General features: G+C 43.8%; 1 protein-coding gene across 1 annotated transcript; it reads left to right on the top strand.

The window, feature by feature from the left end:
- Window positions 1-14,378: 14,378 nt before the first annotated feature.
- On the top strand, window positions 14,379-16,509 carry LOC136472003 (F-box protein SKIP19-like). The gene is made up of 2 exons (XM_066469749.1): window positions 14,379-14,835; window positions 14,921-16,509. The coding sequence occupies exon 2, from the start codon at window positions 14,941-14,943 to the stop codon at window positions 15,736-15,738; it is 798 nt and encodes a 265-aa protein (XP_066325846.1). The 5' UTR covers window positions 14,379-14,835; window positions 14,921-14,940; the 3' UTR covers window positions 15,739-16,509.
- Window positions 16,510-18,140: the final 1,631 nt, after the last annotated feature.

The raw sequence follows: 18,140 nt of genomic DNA, 5'->3' as shown, positions 1-18,140 counted from the left end.
CAACAACTAGCGGGGGGATTGATTGGTGCGCTTGTTGTCCGAGTTGGGCAACTCCTTTCCCTACCCGCTTCTTTTTCTGTGCCGCGTCAATTGACTTGGTGAGAGTGCGGTCATAGTCTGATAACGTTGATTTGGACGGCTTACGAGATTCCCGCTGTTGTTGCTGGTAAGAAGCCACCTTTTTTCTTAGAATATCTGGAGCTACGAAGAAGTACGGTTTCTCCGGGTTTCTCCTTGCTTCTTGATTCATTTTAAGTTTGTCATAGAATCTAGACATGTCTTTTTTATATGCATCAGTTCCTTCTTCCTTCTCTTCAGATATTATTTTAGGAATAGCCCTTGGTTTCACAGTGGCTTTCTTTGCAGGCGGAGACTGGTTCTTCGTTTGAGGGGCTGGCCTCTTGCTCGGCTTCTTGGTAGGCGGGGGCGGGGGAGGCGTTGGAGACCTCCTTGGAGGTGTTGGAGCGGCGTTGGAGACCTCCTTGGAGGTGGCGGCTGCGGCGTTGGAGACCTCCTTGGAGATGGTGTGGATGCAGCCTCGTCTTCCAACACAATGTCATCGTACAGAGCACTATGATGATCTGGCGATTGAACAATTGGATTTAGGTTGGGGGAGGATCTGCTACAAAAAAAGGAATGACATATTATTATGAGCAGATTGTTAATTATTTAAGCCAATACAAATTAATGATGTAGTGTTTTCATCCGCACGTACCTATGGTGAGGTAGTTCAGGAGGAGGTGGAGCCGACATCCCTGGAATGATGATGTAGCGCTTGTGCCATAGAATGAATGTCTTCTCCGCTTCTCCTAGAGTCTTCTCGCCATCACCTCCAGGAATGTCAAGAGGCAAATCACTAAAACCTTTTTCAGCTTTATCTACCGAGACGGTAGCATATCCTTCTTGGATTATATTCCCATGAATCCTTGGTGTCTTGGTTCGGTCGATAGGATTAACAAGACCGATAGCCACCTTGATTGTGGAATTCTCCTTCGGAATGTGTAGCTCACACGTTGTACAAGGTTCAGTGACGTCATCCACAGGGAAGCGCAGTCCTGTGTCCCCTTGATTTGGTATCTCCGTGGAAGCGCAGCTGCTTTTCAACTGAACAGATTGGCTAATGTTGATTCCTGGCTCTGATGCCTGCTTGCTTGCACTCACTGCTATTTGCACTTGCCTTCTGATTTCCTCCTGCATTCTCGCTTCAAGGTTTTTTTCCCGCTCCTGTGCTTCACGCACCGCTTCCTCCAACCTCTGGAGCCGCTGTGCCTCTTCTTCCTTCTTTCTCTGGCGACTTCTGTAGGAAGGTCTGTCCTAAGGGAATCCATGCTCCCACGAGACACTTCCTTTGCCTCTAGTTCGGCCACCATGTTCAATAGTCCCGATGGCGTATGTCAGTTCATCCTTCTCTCTGTTGGGCCTGAACGCACCACTAGCAGTAGCTCTCTGAGCATAAAACAATCTTTCTGCTGCTTCTTGCAGTCTTGCGCCATAAACGCACTTCCCTGTCTCCTGGTCTAGTGTTCCTCCATGACCGAAAAACCAATTCTTTGCACATTCTCCCCACTCGAGTGATTCTGGTCTGATACCCTTGGCAAGAAGGTCTGCTTCCATTTTGTTCCACTTCTTAATGGCAGTCGGGTAGCCACCTGATCCCAAGGTATGGTGGTATGTCTTCTGTTGGGCATTACATTGGTTCTTTATCACCCGACTCACACCCTCTTCTAAAGTCTTGTACTGTACAAACTCATCCCAATAGGGCCTCTGCTTTGAGATCGGGCCTAGGACAGTAAAATCTGGTGCTATGTTCTTCTTGACATACGTCGTGTATAGGTGTTTCTTCCAAGTCTGAAACTGGGTGGCCATCTTCTTCATTGCCCAATCCCTAACTCGCTCCTTCAATTCATCACCATCTATTATATCATCATAACCATCTGTTTGGAGCGTGAAATGTACCAAGACATCATTCTAAATTAACGTCTTGTCACGATCGGAGACAAAACTGATATGAGGAGCATTGGTCTTCTTCTTCCATTCACGGGTACTAATCGGGAGTCGGTCCTGTACAAGGTAACCACAGTGGTGCACAAATTTCATTTTATTCGGCCCCCCGGTTCTCCTGTATCCACATTGAACTCCGAGATGATGAAGCGGCCCTCCAATAGCTTTTTGGGACCTCGAACATTTTTACTCTTCGTTGTAGTTGTTGATGTTGATCCAGAGGGCTACAAAACATAAACATTATTTTTAATGTCATGAGCACACATAAGACATATGATAATATATATAGCTAATAATAAAAAAATATATACTTGGCCAATCTGTTGTTGCTCATTTTGTTCAAGAGCTAAGTACTGACTCCCGTCATCTACATCCTCTTGCACGTTATTTTTAGCACCATCATCGCCGGCAACTTGAGTGCCAGTGTTGATCAAATTCATCATCAACTCCTCCTCATCCATATTTCTCGGGTCGGCCATCTAGCTTCAAAAAACAAAACCAATATATAGTACGTCAAATCTTTGCTTATTACATGCGTAAAATCTACGAACAATATGCATTATTAAATCTTGCCCCTCGGTCACGGACGCAATTCGCCACACTAGGATGAACTACGTCGGTACTAGGGCGAATTAGGGCTATACATAAACGGCCGAGGGCAAATTGCGTCGGTGACTAGGGCGAACCACGTCGGTGACATCAACAGCGCGGTTCGCCCTGGTGTGATTGTTTAGCATTAACGATAACGATAATACGAATGTTGATCAACTAGGCCACGAGAAAGGGCGGTGTGACAAGAGTGGCAGTGCTCCACTCCGCCGTATATATGTCTGTACACATGGGTGAACGAGGGCGGCGGTGCTCCGCCGTATACATAGAAACGCATGGACGAAATGCATATGAATACAAATGACGTATATATACGTGTCGGCGCGGTGGCCGGTGTGCTGACGACGATGACGTGAGGCGGGCCGGCGTGCTGACGACGACGACAACGTGAGGCGGGCCGGGGCGGTGTCGGTGCGTGATGTTGTGATCCTATGTACCATGTGAACCATGTAGTCATTCATCATATGAGAAAATTCTATGTTAATAATGTAAGTATAAGTCATTATGAAATGTAAGTATATGTGTCTTATTGCTCATATAACCATTACTATTTCCAAAATGATAAGAATTTATTTTCTTCTTCTACAGGCGATCTCTGATGCTATGATATAAAGTTTGAAGATAGTCTTCCCGGAAAAAATATGTAATGCTCATATTACTTTAGCAACATTAATATATTATATCTGTATATTCAAAATTCACAAATGAAGAAACATTGAAGTTTTCCTTCATTTATCTGTAGCCATGCATGCAAGTCCAACCAAAACTGCTAACATCATCACATGTGATATTTTTGATAAACTAAAAAACGCTTAGTTTACAAACTGGGTATCAAAATTGAGTTCCTATTTTTGATAAACTAAAAAACGCGTTGTTTCCAAATAGTATATAGCGTGTTTATTATACAAGCCATGGATTATTTATATCGATCTAATTAATTTCTAAAGTAATTTCATTGGTGGTCCTTAATTAAACTTGTCATGAGTTCAGGTCCCAGTGATCTTAAAATGTATTTTTGTACCATAAAATGCAGTTTTTGACACTCTAATTAAACTTGCTAATTTATCCATATAATATCCAAATATTCAAAACTTGCGTTAAGATATGTTTTTTATTTAAAATCATTTAGAGTTCCAAATATTCATTTTTAGTTCCTAGATTTTGTGATTCAAAATTTGGAATTTTCAATCGACCTCGAGCGTTGACATGGCTTACACCAAAGTTGTAGTTTCCGACGTGATCTATAACTCGGCAGTGGAGGGCTCGGACGAATGTACAAAGAGATCAACGAATATATCACCTCGATCGAGCTCGGCAGTGTGGAGGGCCTCGGGCGTGGTGGGGCAACGCGCGGTGGAGGGCCTTGGGCGCGGTGGAGGGCCACGGGCGCGCGCGGAGGAGGGGCACGGGCGCGCGCGGTGGAGGCCGCACGAGGAAGAAGAGGGCGGCGCCGGTGTCATGGAAGGCGAACGGACACGGCGCGAGGAAGAAGAGGGCGGCGGTGTTCGACGAGGAAGAAGACGAGCGGATCCATCTGCGCCAGGTGCTGGAGGTTATATATCAGAGAGAATTACTCCCGGTGCCAGCCACCAACCGGGAGTAAAAATCCTTTACTCCCGGTGCGTATTACCAACCGGGAGTAAAGGTACCTTTACTCCCGGTCCGTGTTACCAACCGGGAGGTAACACGCACCGGGAGTAAAGGGTTTTTTTGGCGGGCCACGAAACTGCAGCCCACCTTTAATCCCGGGTGGGCTTCCCACCCGGGAGTAAAGGTGGCCTGCAGTTTCGTTTCCCGCCTATTTTAAGCAATAGTCTTGTTAAATACAATAGAAATGCAATAGTTTTTGTTAAATACATAGTAAATTAAATAAAAGGTATAAATTATTTTGTTAAAAATATGAATTTTCTTTTTGTTATTGCACATAGGAAAAATCTATAACCTAACTTTTTTTATTTTTTGTTAGAATTATAAAACATAATGTAACTAATATTTATTATTTCGTTAATGCAAAAATATAGTGTTTAATTAAAATTATTAAAACTATTGGTTTTGGACAGGAAATTTGTTTTCACATCATTTTAACGTTAATATTTTAATTTTTCATCACTCGGTATCCTAATTTACCTTTTTGAGAGAGAAATCCCATCAAATCAAACATTGATTTAATTTGAAACATGACATAATAAACATCTGCATTCACAATTATTACATAATATCTCAAACACACACTATATTAAATCACTATATCATCAAGTGGGCACAGCAGTGAACTTCTTCTTTACGTATGTCCCTTGGTTATGATCGCTTCGTAACCATGGAGTGTCCTCATCATTTACCAAGATGCTAGGGTCTTTGTTCACTTTGAAGGGCGGAATTCGGTCATCCTTTTCATATTCTTCTGACATGTCCGACTTGTCCTCAATTCCCACGATGACTCTTTTCCCTGAAAGAACTATGTGGCGCTTTGGCTCTTTGGTTGAGTCATTATCGTTTTTCCCTCTTTTTGGTTTGGTAGACATATCATTGACATAGAACACCTGATTCACATCCTTGGCAAGGACGAATGGTTCGTCTTTGTACCCAATATTACTAAGGTCTACTGTTGTCATTTCATACTCGTTGTCTACTGTTACCCCGCCTCCGGTCACCTTGACCCATTAGCACTTAAACAATGGGATCTTCAAAGTAGGTGCATATTCTAGTTCCCATATTTCATCTATGCGTCCATAATATGTCTGCTTATTCCCATTCGGGTCTGTGGCATCTATGCGGACACCACTGTTTTGGTTGGTACTCCTTTTATCTTGGGCTACTGTGTAGAATATGTTCTCATTTATCTCGTACCCTTTGTATATGACGATATGCCATGATGGTTGCATAGCCAATAAATACAGTTGCTCATGGATGCTCTCATCACCTTGACATTTTTTTCGCAACCAACCGTCGAAAGTTTCCATGTGCTTATGCGTAATCCAAGCTTCAGTCTTCCCTGGAAACTCGGATCGTAAGAGATCCCTGTGTGTCTCAATATACGGATCTACCAAAGAGGAGTTCTGTAGAACTGTGTAGTGCGCTTTATTGAAATAATCATCATCCGTACCAATATATGTTTTCCTCCCTAGTGTCCCCTTTCCGCTTAGTCTCTCCTCATGTCTCGATTCAGGAACACCAATCGAGTCAAGGTCAGGAATAAAGTCAACACAGAACTCAATGACCTCTTCTGTTCCATAGCCCTTGGCGATGCTTCCTTCTGGGCGAGCACGGTTGTGAACATATTTCTTCAGGACTCCCATGAATCTCTCTAAGGGGAACATGTTGTGTAGGAACACAGGACCGAGAGTGAAAATCTCCTTGACTAGGTGAACTAGGAGGTGTGTCATAATATCAAAGAAGGAAGGAGGGAACACTAACTCAAAGCTGACGAGACATTGAACCACATCATTCTGTAGTTTAGCTAGATCAGTTGGATCAATTGCCTTCTGAGAAATTGCATTGAGGAACGCACATAGCTTCACGATGGCTAGACGTACATTTGGAGGTAGAATTCCTCTTAATGCAACTGGAAGTAATTGCGTCATGAGAACGTGACAGTCATGGGACTTTAAGTTACAGAATTTCTTCTCTGGCACATTTATAATACCCTTTATATTCGAGGAGAATCCAGATGGTACCTTGATGTTGTTTAAGCATTCAAACATGATTTCTTTCTCCTCTTTGCTTAGAGTGTAGCTAGCAGGACGTAAGTAATGGTGTCCATCATCTGTCTTCTCTGGATGCAGGTTGTCTCTTTCTCTCAAACAACGCAGGTCCTGTCGTGCTTCAAATGTGTCCTTAGGCTTTCCATACACACCCATAAAGCCTAGCAGGTTCACACAAAGATTCTTCGTCAGGTGCATCACGTCGATCGAGCTACGGACCTCCAGGACTTGCCAATAGGGTAGGTCCCAAAATATGGACTTTTTCTTCCACATGGGTGCGTGACCGTTAGCGTCTTTCGGAATAGGTTAGCTTCTATGTCCTTTTCCAAAGACGACTTTCACATCATTGACCATATCGAGTACATCCTCACCAGTTCGGTTGCGAGGCTTGGTCAGGTGGTCTGCCTTCCCTTTAAAATGCTTGCCTTTTTTTCTTACGAGGTGATTTGCAGGAAGAAATCGACGATGGCCAAGGTACACGACCTTTCGACATTTTTTCAAGAATACACCTCTAATATCACCGAAGCAGTGTGTGCATGCATTATATCCCTTGTTTGATTGTCCTGAAAGATTACTTAGAGCAGGCCAATCATTGATTGTTACGAACAACAATGCTCGCAGATCAAAGTGTTCCTGTTTGTACTCATCCCACACACGTACACCTTCTTTATTCCACAAAATGAGAAGTTCGTCAATAAGTGGTCTCAGGTACACATCGATGTCATTGCCAGGTTGCTTCGGGCCTTGGATGAGCACAGGCATCATAATGAACTTCCGCTTCATGTATAACCAAGGAGGAATGTTGTAGATACTTAGAGTAACAGGCCAAGTGCTATGACTACTATTCTGCTCTCCAAAAGGATTGATACCATCTGTACTTAAAGCAAACCTTAAGTTTCTTGCGTCATTTGCAAACTCCGGGAATTCTCTGTCGATTGCTCTCCACTGGGACCCATCAGCAGGGTGTCTCAACATATTGTCTACCTTACGGTCTTCTTTGTGCCATCGCAACAATTTTGCATGTTCTTTGTTTCTGAACAGACGTTTCAAGCGTGGTATTATAGGAGCATACCACATAACCTTGGCAGGGATTTTTTTACGCGGACGTTCACCCTCAACATCACCAGGGTCATCTCGCCTGATCTTATACCGCGACGCATGGCATACCGGGCATGCATCCAATTTCTCGTACTCTTTGCCATGGTATAGGATGCAGTCATTAGGACATGCATGTATCTTCTCTATTTCTAGCCCCATAGGACAGACAACTTGTTTTGCTTCATAGGTAGTGGCGGGCAATTTATTGTACTTCGGAAGCATCTTCTTTTGGATTTTTAGTAACTCTTCAAATCCCTTGTCAGATACACCATTCTTTGCCTTCCATTGCAGCAATTCTAGTGTGGTTCCCAACTTTTTCTGCCCTGCATCACAAGTTGGGTACAACAATTTCTTGTGATCTTCTAGCATCCGCTCGAACTTGATCTTCTCCTTTTCACTTTCACATTCTCTTTGTGCATCACGAATGACCTGACAAAGATCATCAGCCGGCTCATCTTCTGCGGCTACCTCTTCTTCAGCTTCTCCCATTGCAGTATCATTGAAGCACGCACCATCAGGAATAATATCATTGTCGTCCTATTGTTCTTCTTCACCTTCTTCCATTACAATACCGGTTTCTCCGTGCTTTGTCCAACAAATATAGTTTGGCATGAAACCCGACTTGAACAAGTGTGAATGAAGAGTCCTTGAGCAAGGATATTCCACTGTATTCTTACATATGGCACATGGGCAGCACATGAAACCGTCGCATTTGTTTGCCTCGGCCGCACGTAACAAAGAATGCACGCCGTCAATGAACTCTTGAGAGCGGCGATCAGCATTATACATCCAATGACGGCTCATCTGCATTACATGACATAAATATCATATTAAAACCTAGATCATAATTAATTATTTATACAACATGCGTGCCACCACAAAAGATACAAATTTATGAAAGCATCGCTACAATGTAGACAATCCCAACTACCACTAAAAGAACTAAAACTAAAATACATTTCAGGAGCACAAGGATTTCACGACCAATCTCAACTAAAACAGACAGATCCCCCGATTGTGCAACATCTTTGGGCTTCTTCGGCTGGATCACTGCCTCATTAGCCGCCGTATCTACCTGTTGTGCAAGATATTTTTGCACGAGTTCAACATACTCTTCCTCCCAGTAGAAGCCTGAACATCGTCCACTGCCATCCCACTGAAATTAAAACAAAAAATTAGAACTTTAATCACAACCATCATGAAAATAGGTATAAACTAACCATAATCATTAAATACGATAAAATAACTCACATTGCGATCCGGACACTTGTAGAAGATACGATCCTTGTTGGGACCCTCCTTCACTCGGTATTCTATCACAATCTTCGTCTCATCACGACACTTGCCGCATGGAATGAGAGGAAGGCCCGGTCTAAGTCGCTTTGGAAACCCATGAGAGGCCGAGGACCCGGAAGCAGTTGCCATCTACTCTCTATACTCATTTTTTAATACACTATAAATTTCTCCTTTTATAAACAAATAAAATTAACAAACTATAAAATTATCTAGATCTCTAAACAATGATATTTTTAATGGTCATTGTGTTCTCGTCTTTTACTGCGGCAGGTAAGTAATTCATATGATATTTCCGCAAATTAACAGAAGAATGGGAATGTACACACATAACAGACTACTACGACGATATCGGGACGTGTGAATAAATAACCATCCGTACTAGTTGACCTTGCTTACGTGATCATCTCGGCGAGCATTTCTCCACCGGACGGCATCGTACTTGGCCACGGAAGAGCTCCAATTCTACAAGGAAGGGAACACGGTCTTCCACGACCGTTGCCGCTCTCCCTCGTAGAATCAAAGCTCCTCCTTGACGTCCGTTACCGCTCGGCAGAGAACATGCTCGCCGAAATAAACACGATCCGCTAGTTCAACTAGTACGGATTTTCTATAATTTTCTAACTATTTTCTAAGTTTTTCATTTCATAAAAAGTTTAAAATAAAAAGCACGGTGATTGACAGACTACTGCGACGATATCAGGACATGTGAATAAATAACCATCCGTACTAGTTGAACTTGCTTACGTGATCATCTCGGCGAGCATTTCTCCACCGGACGGCACCGTACTTGGTCAAGGAAGAGCTCCGATTCTACGAGGAAGGGAACACGGTCTCCCACGACCGTTATCGCTCTCCCTCATAGAATCAAAGCTCCTCCTTGATGTCCGTTACCTCTCGACAGAGAACATGCTTGCCGAGCTGAACACGGTCCGCAAGTTCAACTAGTACGGATTTTCTATAATTTTCTAACTATTTTCTAAGTTTTTATTTATATATACTACGTTTAGGTACGGTGATTGACAGACTACTGCGACGATATCGGGACACGTGAATAAATAACCATCCGTACTAGTTGACCTTGCTTACGTGATCAGCTCGGCGAGCATTTCTCCACCGGACGGCACCGTACTTGGTCAAGGAAGAGCTCCGATTCTACGAGGAAGGGAACACGGTCTTCCACGACCGTTGTCGCTCTCCCTCGTAGAATCAAAGCTCCTCCTTGACGTCCGTTACCGCTCGGCAGAGAACATCCTCGCCGACCTGAACACGGTCTACAAGTTCAACTAGTAAGGATTTGCTATAATTTTCTAACTATTTTCTAACTTTATATTTATATATACTTTAACCTTCTTTCATGTAAATATGCAAGCTTGAAGTGATTTTGAGCTCAAATTGCTTACAAATGAAAAAAACCACAATAAAGAACCATAAATATATATAGTGAACAAAATGGCATAAGAAAATGGTAAAAAATGAGAGTATGAGATTGGTAACCTTTACAACTGAAGAATCGACGGAGGAATCGAAGAAATCGGCGGAGGAATCGAAGAATGGATGGAGGAACAATGGAGGGAGGGAGGAAGTAAGAACACTACTGCAGTGAGCTTCAAAATGTGCTGAGCTCGGGCTCGGGAAGGAAGGAGGAGACGGCCGATTTATAAAGGGAGAACATTTAGTCCCGGTTGATGGATCCAACCGGGACTAAAGGTAACTTTCCAACCCCGGGCGCAGCCACGGCCCGGGAGTAGACCTTTACTCCCGGTTGGAGCCACCAACCGGGAGTAAAAGTATACCTTTAGTCCCGGTTGGTGGATCCAACCGGGACTAAAGGTCCCTGCCACCTCTGTCTGGCGCAGTAGCCGTTGGGCAGCGACCTTTAGTCCCGGTTGGATCCACCAACCGGGACTAAAGGTATCTCTAGTCCCGGGCGCAAAAAATCCCGGGACTAGAGCCCATTTTAACCGAGGATCAAAGGTCTGTTCTCTACTAGTGGGCCGCTCGTCCCTGGAGATGCATGGTTGGTGGGTGATGGTTGGTGTGGGAGCTTCATATGATGGCCTGCTATGTTGTTCATGCATGCAAGAATATCTGCCTTGCTCTCGACCTCCCAACGATCTCGCTAGCTAGTAGGCAATATACGTAACATATGCGTGTTTCATGTACGATGTATGATACGCATCGGTACGGTGGGTAGTATTCAATCATCTTAAGAAGTGTGAGAACCACTGGTGGCTATATTTTTCTGGGCCTTTAAGAGTACTTTGGAGTAAAAAATCGATCATTATAAGGCTTAAGTATTAAAATTCACTTGAGGTTAGCACTGGTACCCTACCCGAAATCTCACTTCAAGCTCTATGACTTATCTTAAGTGATATGGTGCATATTTCAAATGATATGGCTTATGCTTTTGTAGTACTTAAGAATATACTCTATGACCAAAAATACTTATTTTAAAAAAGTGCAAAAAGGAGAGTTAATGAAATATGCAATAAGCACAAGAGTTTCAACTTAACTTGAGGAGAGAGAGAAAATCCATAGCAGTTGATAAAAAAATTGAAAAAAATAATCAAAATTTAGATTAATGACTTCATAAGATACATTATGAAACAAGAGCCACAATGATTAATGATAAGATCTCAATCTAACTGCATATTTAAAATATATAGAGGTGCCATGCAAAGAAAAAACATGGATATGGATAAAAAAAACTACAGAGTATCTATTATGTCTACTATGTTAGAAAATAGTAGTTAATAAGTTTATGATAACTAGATATAGACTACAAAGTATCTATTATGTCTACTATGTTAGAAAATAAACAGCCCGTGCGAGAGCACGGGTTGATGGACTAGTTCTTTTAATTAACCTCTTAATTTAATTAATAAGGCTGTGGAGCTTTTAGCGAAGGTCCCCAAGACCTAAGGTTTGAGGCGAGGCAAGATAAGCTCTAGGAATATTCTGTAGTAGGTAAAATATCATTATTGTCAATGTACTTTTTTTAAGATAAGGTGTAACTGTTAGCTGATTTCAAAATTTGAGGTTAGGAACACTCTGTAGTAGGTTTTTTTTAGCAAGAACGCCGCTGGGGGTGGGGGGGGGGGGGGGGTTGACGATGAACACCGGGGGCGCAGAGGTTAGGAACATTCTGTAGTAGGGTTTTTTTTCAACCAAAATATCTATTTTTGGATGTGGAGCTGAGTTGCAAGCCAAACATGTTTCTTACCTCTATGATGGGAGGCAAGCTCCAGAGTTGAGCCACTACATGATGGAGTGTGCTCTAGAGCAAGTTTTAAAGCTCTCCTTTTTTCGCAAACATGTCTATATGACACGTGTTCATTAAGACGAAGGAGAATAGTTTTACAAGAAGGATCGGTAATCAACAATTAGCAAATCCTTCTCCCGGCGCTACAACCATTAGGACTGTATTACATGAACATTTTTTGCGACGGTCGACAATGGAGGCTTCACTTTCATAAGCCCTGCCAAAGCGACTGAATCTGTGTGTGCCCCGCCCTCACCCATTCCTGCGCCTCCTCAATGATCGTATGGAGCATCTGTGTGTGCGTGGATCTTTGCTGTCGGAACGTCCTACCATTCCGTTCCTTCCATAATATCCATCCGATCAGCAGGACCAGATTGTCGAAGCCTCGCCTGCGTTCCTTCGGAATCAGCTTCCTCGAAAGCTCTCCTAGGCAGGACCCTAAAGTGCATAAGGTATTCATGGACCTTAAGGTGGGTCCCACATCTACTAAAAGGTTTGGTATTGTGTATAAGATCATCATGTGCTATAACATGGGGTTTCACTTGTTTCCTCTACGACTCCAATTTGACACCGGGTTCTCTCTATTTGGATTATTTCATTGCCTATTATTAAGGCATGATCTTAAACTTGAGACCAAACTTTAGTTTCTTATTTCTAGGAGACCTAGCGTTGTAAGTAATATACTAGTATTGTCGACACGGAAATTTGGTCACCGTACAGGACACACAAGATCTGCTTAACTCAACCGCAGGACAAGTTGGTTTCAAAGCCGTAAAGCGTGCCAGTCAATTTGACCTTACAATTGACAAGGAGAGAAAAATAATCAGTAATTTAAGGCGGAACACGTCGGTGTTGCTCCAGACAGTTCTGAATATGTGGCTAGATAGCCGATCAGATGAGACTATCGACTAGAGAGTCGATATGTAGCAATAAAGTAAATATAATCGGCTAAACTGATTCATGGTTGATCTAAAGCACTGAGCCGATATGTGTAATGAAAAGAACATAGCATGAAAGGCGATTACTTACTTTAACATAAACAAAATCATGAATCATTTAGATCTAGCTTATTATCATTACCAATCAGTTCAACGATGATGCAGCGTCGATAAGGACAATAAAATAAAGCTATTTGATTCATAAATCCGATCATGTTAAAACAGACTTTCACAAACATGCTATGGAGTGAAAGCACGAGCTATCGGCTGTCCAGCCGATGCGGAAGAAACAGAATAAAACGTTGAAGTGCAGGCAATCGACTATTTAGCCGATGCGATATGGTTTATGCATATCATGCCTTCAATCAACTATTTAATACAAATAAATCTACTAAACTAGCCCGATACAATCTATTACCACTACCAATCAGGTCAAAGATGATGCAGCGTTGGTAAGGATAGCAAATTAAAGCTAAACAAGCCACTAGATTTACTCGTAGTTCAACATAATCATGAAAACACGTTATACGTGTATAGGCACAGGCAATCGGCTAAATAGTCAATGCACACGTGATGAGTGAATAAAGTCATATTCTTGCAATAAATAAACCCATCGATTGAATAATATTTAATCTACGATTGCTATCTATCAGGACGATACGATGCGGCGTAGATAGTGACTAGTAAAACATACTTTATTAACCAATGAAATTTATCTATAGCAAGGAAGGACTTTGAACACTAAGCACGCTTGATCAAGATTAAGACAAATTAGTCGATAGAGCAAGATCTAACGTCAAAGATAGAATTTAACCGCGAAATAAAGATAGACGATAGATTAATATGATAAATTGGTGATATTGATAAATTTAGTAAATACTAAACTTAACAAGATCGACAACTTTGATTAATACCAAATCTAGCAATGAGATCGAAACGATGCAGCCTTGCTAAACAAGATAAAAATAGATAACTAACTTATACCAATGCATGTAACGAGGTCGAAACGATGCAGCCTTACAAGTAAAGATATAAGTCGTGACGGTACTCACAAGTAAACCAGAGATCGAAGACCGAACTAGCCAAGATCTACCTTACTTCTACTTCTAAGGGGTGGCGTAAAAGCCAAAAAGTAATTGACCAGATTTTGTGATTGATTGATTGGTGTCCATTACAATTGCTGGGCTACGATATACTATTTATATCCAAATGAGTCCTAATCGAATAAGACTTTTACAAACTTGAAATAAAAGAAAACTTCCTAAATTAAGATAACTTGGACACGTCTCTTGCCTTAATTATCGCCACCTTTCCTGTCGGCAGAATCCAAGTCTGGTTTGACGACGACATCATGGCCGTTTAGCCGATTTTGACAGCGATCCAGGCTAGCCGATTCCGTAGACATCTCGGGCTCCCGTGCTTCAATTCCAAAATCTGGCGTAAACAAGTATAGGGCAACTTCTAAACTTTGCCACCTGGACTTGGCCTCCTTTTGTACACACTACGGGTGCTCGACAGCTCGAGAGATGGTGCTAGGTAATTACCATGTAGTAGCAAGATAGCATCTTTCTTCTGATGATTATAGACTCCCGTAGATGGATGCTGACGAATTAGAAATGCCACGAGATCTAAAGTGATTTGGAAGAAAATTTTGTGTCCGAACAGTCAGCGTGCCGCGTCCCGGTGAGAAGGTTCCAATGTTACCAATTATGAGCTCACCAATTATACCATGCCGTGGGTGGCCGGCCGGGCCATCAGCCAGCCTATCCGATATTTTTATCTGTCCAGCTTCGACGCACTTACTCACAGTCACACCGTTGACAGTCAGTCCCCTCTTCTCGCACGCCAAAGTCCAAACAGAGCAACCAGCCTCCGAACACGACGAGGACGACGACGTTGGCCGGAGCTACTGTTTCCGCTGCCGCCCAAGGTAACTAGGCAAATTAGCCGTCGATCTGTGCCGCGCCTCGTAGTGACTGATAAGTGATAACTACTTGTCCCCTTTTCGTTGTCAGGTGTTGCGAAAGGAACAAGAATGGAGCCAGGAACTCCCTCGGAGCCCGAGCCGACGCCGTCCGACGGCAGCAGGGACTGGTCGGAGCTGCCCCTGGACGCCCTGGTGCTGGTGTTCGCGAGGCTTGGCCCCGTGGAGATCCTCATGGGGTCCGGCCTCGTGTGCCACTCATGGCTCCAGGCGGCCAAGGAGCCTTCGCTGTGGGCATCCCTGGACATGTCCAACCACAGGGCCATCGAAGAGATGCCCGCCGGCGTCCTGCGCGAAATGGCCAGGGTCGCCGTGGACCGCTCCAAGGGCCGGCTGGAGGCCTTCTCGGGGAAGTACTTCGTCACCGACGAGCTTCTCAAGCACATCTCGGCCAGGTCGTCGTCAGCATCTCTCAGGGGCCTGAGCCTCGTATCCTGCAACGAGGTCACCAACAAGGGCTTCACCGAGCTGGTGACTCACGCGCCGCGGCTCGAGGACCTGTCGCTGGAGCTGTGCCCGAACGTGGGCGGCCGCCACGTGTTCGAGTCCGCCGGCAGGGCGTGCCCGCGGCTGAGGCGCTTCAGCCTGCGCAGGGAGTGCTTCCGGTTCTCCCTCAACTACTCCCGGCGCACCGCGGAGGCGCTCGGGATCGCGGCGGCGATGCCCGGGCTGCGCAGCCTCACCCTCGTCAGCTGCAACATCAACAACGACGAGCTGGCGGCCGTCGTCGAGGGGTGCCCGCGCCTGGAGACGCTCTGCCTGAGGGATTGCTACAAGGTCATCGCTGATGGCTCACTCCGGGCCAAGTGTGCCGGCATCAGGACGCTGACGCTTCCCGATCGTGTTTGACTTGACGAGTCCGGCTCAAGACAGCAGTAATTTCCACAACCACGTGGCCTTGGCCCCGGGCTGTATGTTATCAGGAAATTCCACAGGTTACCCTGCGGTTCGGTTGTCTATATTTTTTTTTTTTGACAAAGCATACGCGAGCTCATCATTTAGTATAAACTCATGAATAAAACTAGGGGCTCATCGTCCCAAATACAATATGTCTTGGTTTGCATAGCTCACCTTGCCAACTCGTGCGCTACACGATTAGCATCTCTGCTGCAGTGCTCAATAGAAATTACCGGAACCCACTCCATATAATAATGCATTCGTCATAGATGGCAGCCGCCGAGTTAACCGAGAATCCTCCCTCCTTCGTAGTTTCTACCACCTCCATACAGTATGCCCAAATGACAAGTCTATTACCTCCAACTCCAATGTGTTGTGCCAGCAAAAGACCTTCCTTCAGTGCATATGCTTCAGCCATAGGTGTAAGGTTGAAAATGGACGGAAAAAATCCCGCTTCGACCCGTTCCGTTTTCTACTTTCTTCCGTCTGTTTTCGTATTTGTGGGATCCCGTTTCCATATTTACGGAAATGGGAAAGGGGTTTTTCTGTCCGTTTCCGTGAGATCCCGTTTTTATCCAGAATTGACCCGTATTTATTCTATTTTTCATCCCGTTTTCAATCTATGTGAGATATGTCTAGAAATTGATATGTTCATAAACCTACTAATCACAAATTATGCATGTTAACATATTAACACATGGTATATTAGTGAATATTGGACCGATAATTTTGTACGTGTATATTATTTTGTGACTTTGTTCATGTATACTCAAGAATATTTGATCATGTTATTCTAACTTATTTTTCCGGTTCTCCGTCCGTATTTGTCTGTTTCCGTATTTTCGTATATCCCCATCCGTTTTTAATTCCGTTTTTTTTTCCGAACCCGATCTCGTTTCCGCTAAAAATATAGAAACGGAAATGGGAGTGGAGTTTTTCCGCCCGTTTCTGTCCGTTTTCATCCCTACATAGGTGCATCAATTACACCAGGAACAAAGCTATGCACGGCTGCAATCACCCCCCCTGAGTGATCTCGAATTACGACTCCTGTGCTTCCACACCCCGCATCATCATCAAACGATGCATCCACATTAACCATGATCATTCCTTATGGAGGTTTTTGCCACCCCTTACGCACCTTTGCTTCTTTTCTCATAGACATTTTATAGTTTCTAGTTAGGGCAGCAATGGATAGAGCTGACCTGGATGGTCTCTGAACATTTTCTCCATGAACATACTGTCTGCGCTCCCACCAGATGTACCAGCCCCCAGTCAGAATGAGTTCGGCCAGGCCAACATCCATAGCTCGAACTTGGTCGCCCCCTTCGGATTACCACCTCCAAGACTATCGCACCAGACCGGTCCACCGCTAGTAGCCGAACGAACGACTCCCAGATGCCCAGCGACCTCCACACTTCCTTTGCTCTATCGCACTCAAAGATGATGTGCTTAATGTCCTCTGCTCCATTCAAACATACAGGACAGCCTCCAGAGTTTCCAATATGGCGGTTTGCAAGAATTGCCCGGCCTAGAATTCATCCGTGGAGGGCTCGCCATCCGAAAATTTTAATCTTTCCGGAACCTGCAACTTCCACAATTTCTTCCACAAGTGACTTTTTCCTGCACCGCTAGCTTGCATAACATGATGTCTTCGCCCATATATGTCTTCCCATTGGCAGTGATATGCTAAGCGGACTGTAAATAATCCGTTTCTATTATAATGCCAGGCCACATAATCTTCCCTTCCATGAGTGATAGGAATTTGAAGTATCCTAACTGCATCAACTGCCCAAAAAATTGACTTCACCAAATATACAACCCACGTTGCATTGACTGGATTTATGAGCTCATCAACAGTTCTAATAATATTATTACCTCTTGGCGTTAAAATCTTCAAATTATGACTCCCAGGAATCCAATGATGATCCCAAATATTTATTTGTGTACCATTACCCACTCTCCAGATATAACCTTTCTTAAAGCATCGAAGTCCCGCCATCACACTCTGCCATGCATAGGAGCTACCACTCTTCACCTGTGCATTGAGCAGCCTGCCATCAGGATAATATCTTGCTCTAAGTACTCTTGCACATAAAGAGTCTGGGGCACTAAGCAATCTCCACACCTGCTTTGCCAACATTGCTAGATTAAAAGAGTGAAGATCCCGGAAGCCCATACCTCCTCTACATTTTGGCATGCATAATTTCCACCACTCCTGCCAATGAATCCTTCTATGTTCGCTGTCATCACCCCACCAATATTGAGAGATGGACGTCGCTATTTCTTTGCAAATTTTTTTCGGAATTTTGAAGGCCATCATCGCATATACCGGTACAGCTTGAGCAGTGGACTTT

This window comes from Miscanthus floridulus, chromosome 8 (genome assembly GCF_019320115.1).
Source record: "Miscanthus floridulus cultivar M001 chromosome 8, ASM1932011v1, whole genome shotgun sequence".
Classification (NCBI taxonomy): Eukaryota; Viridiplantae; Streptophyta; class Magnoliopsida; order Poales; family Poaceae; genus Miscanthus; species Miscanthus floridulus.
This window is presented reverse-complemented; position numbering and strand designations above follow the sequence as displayed.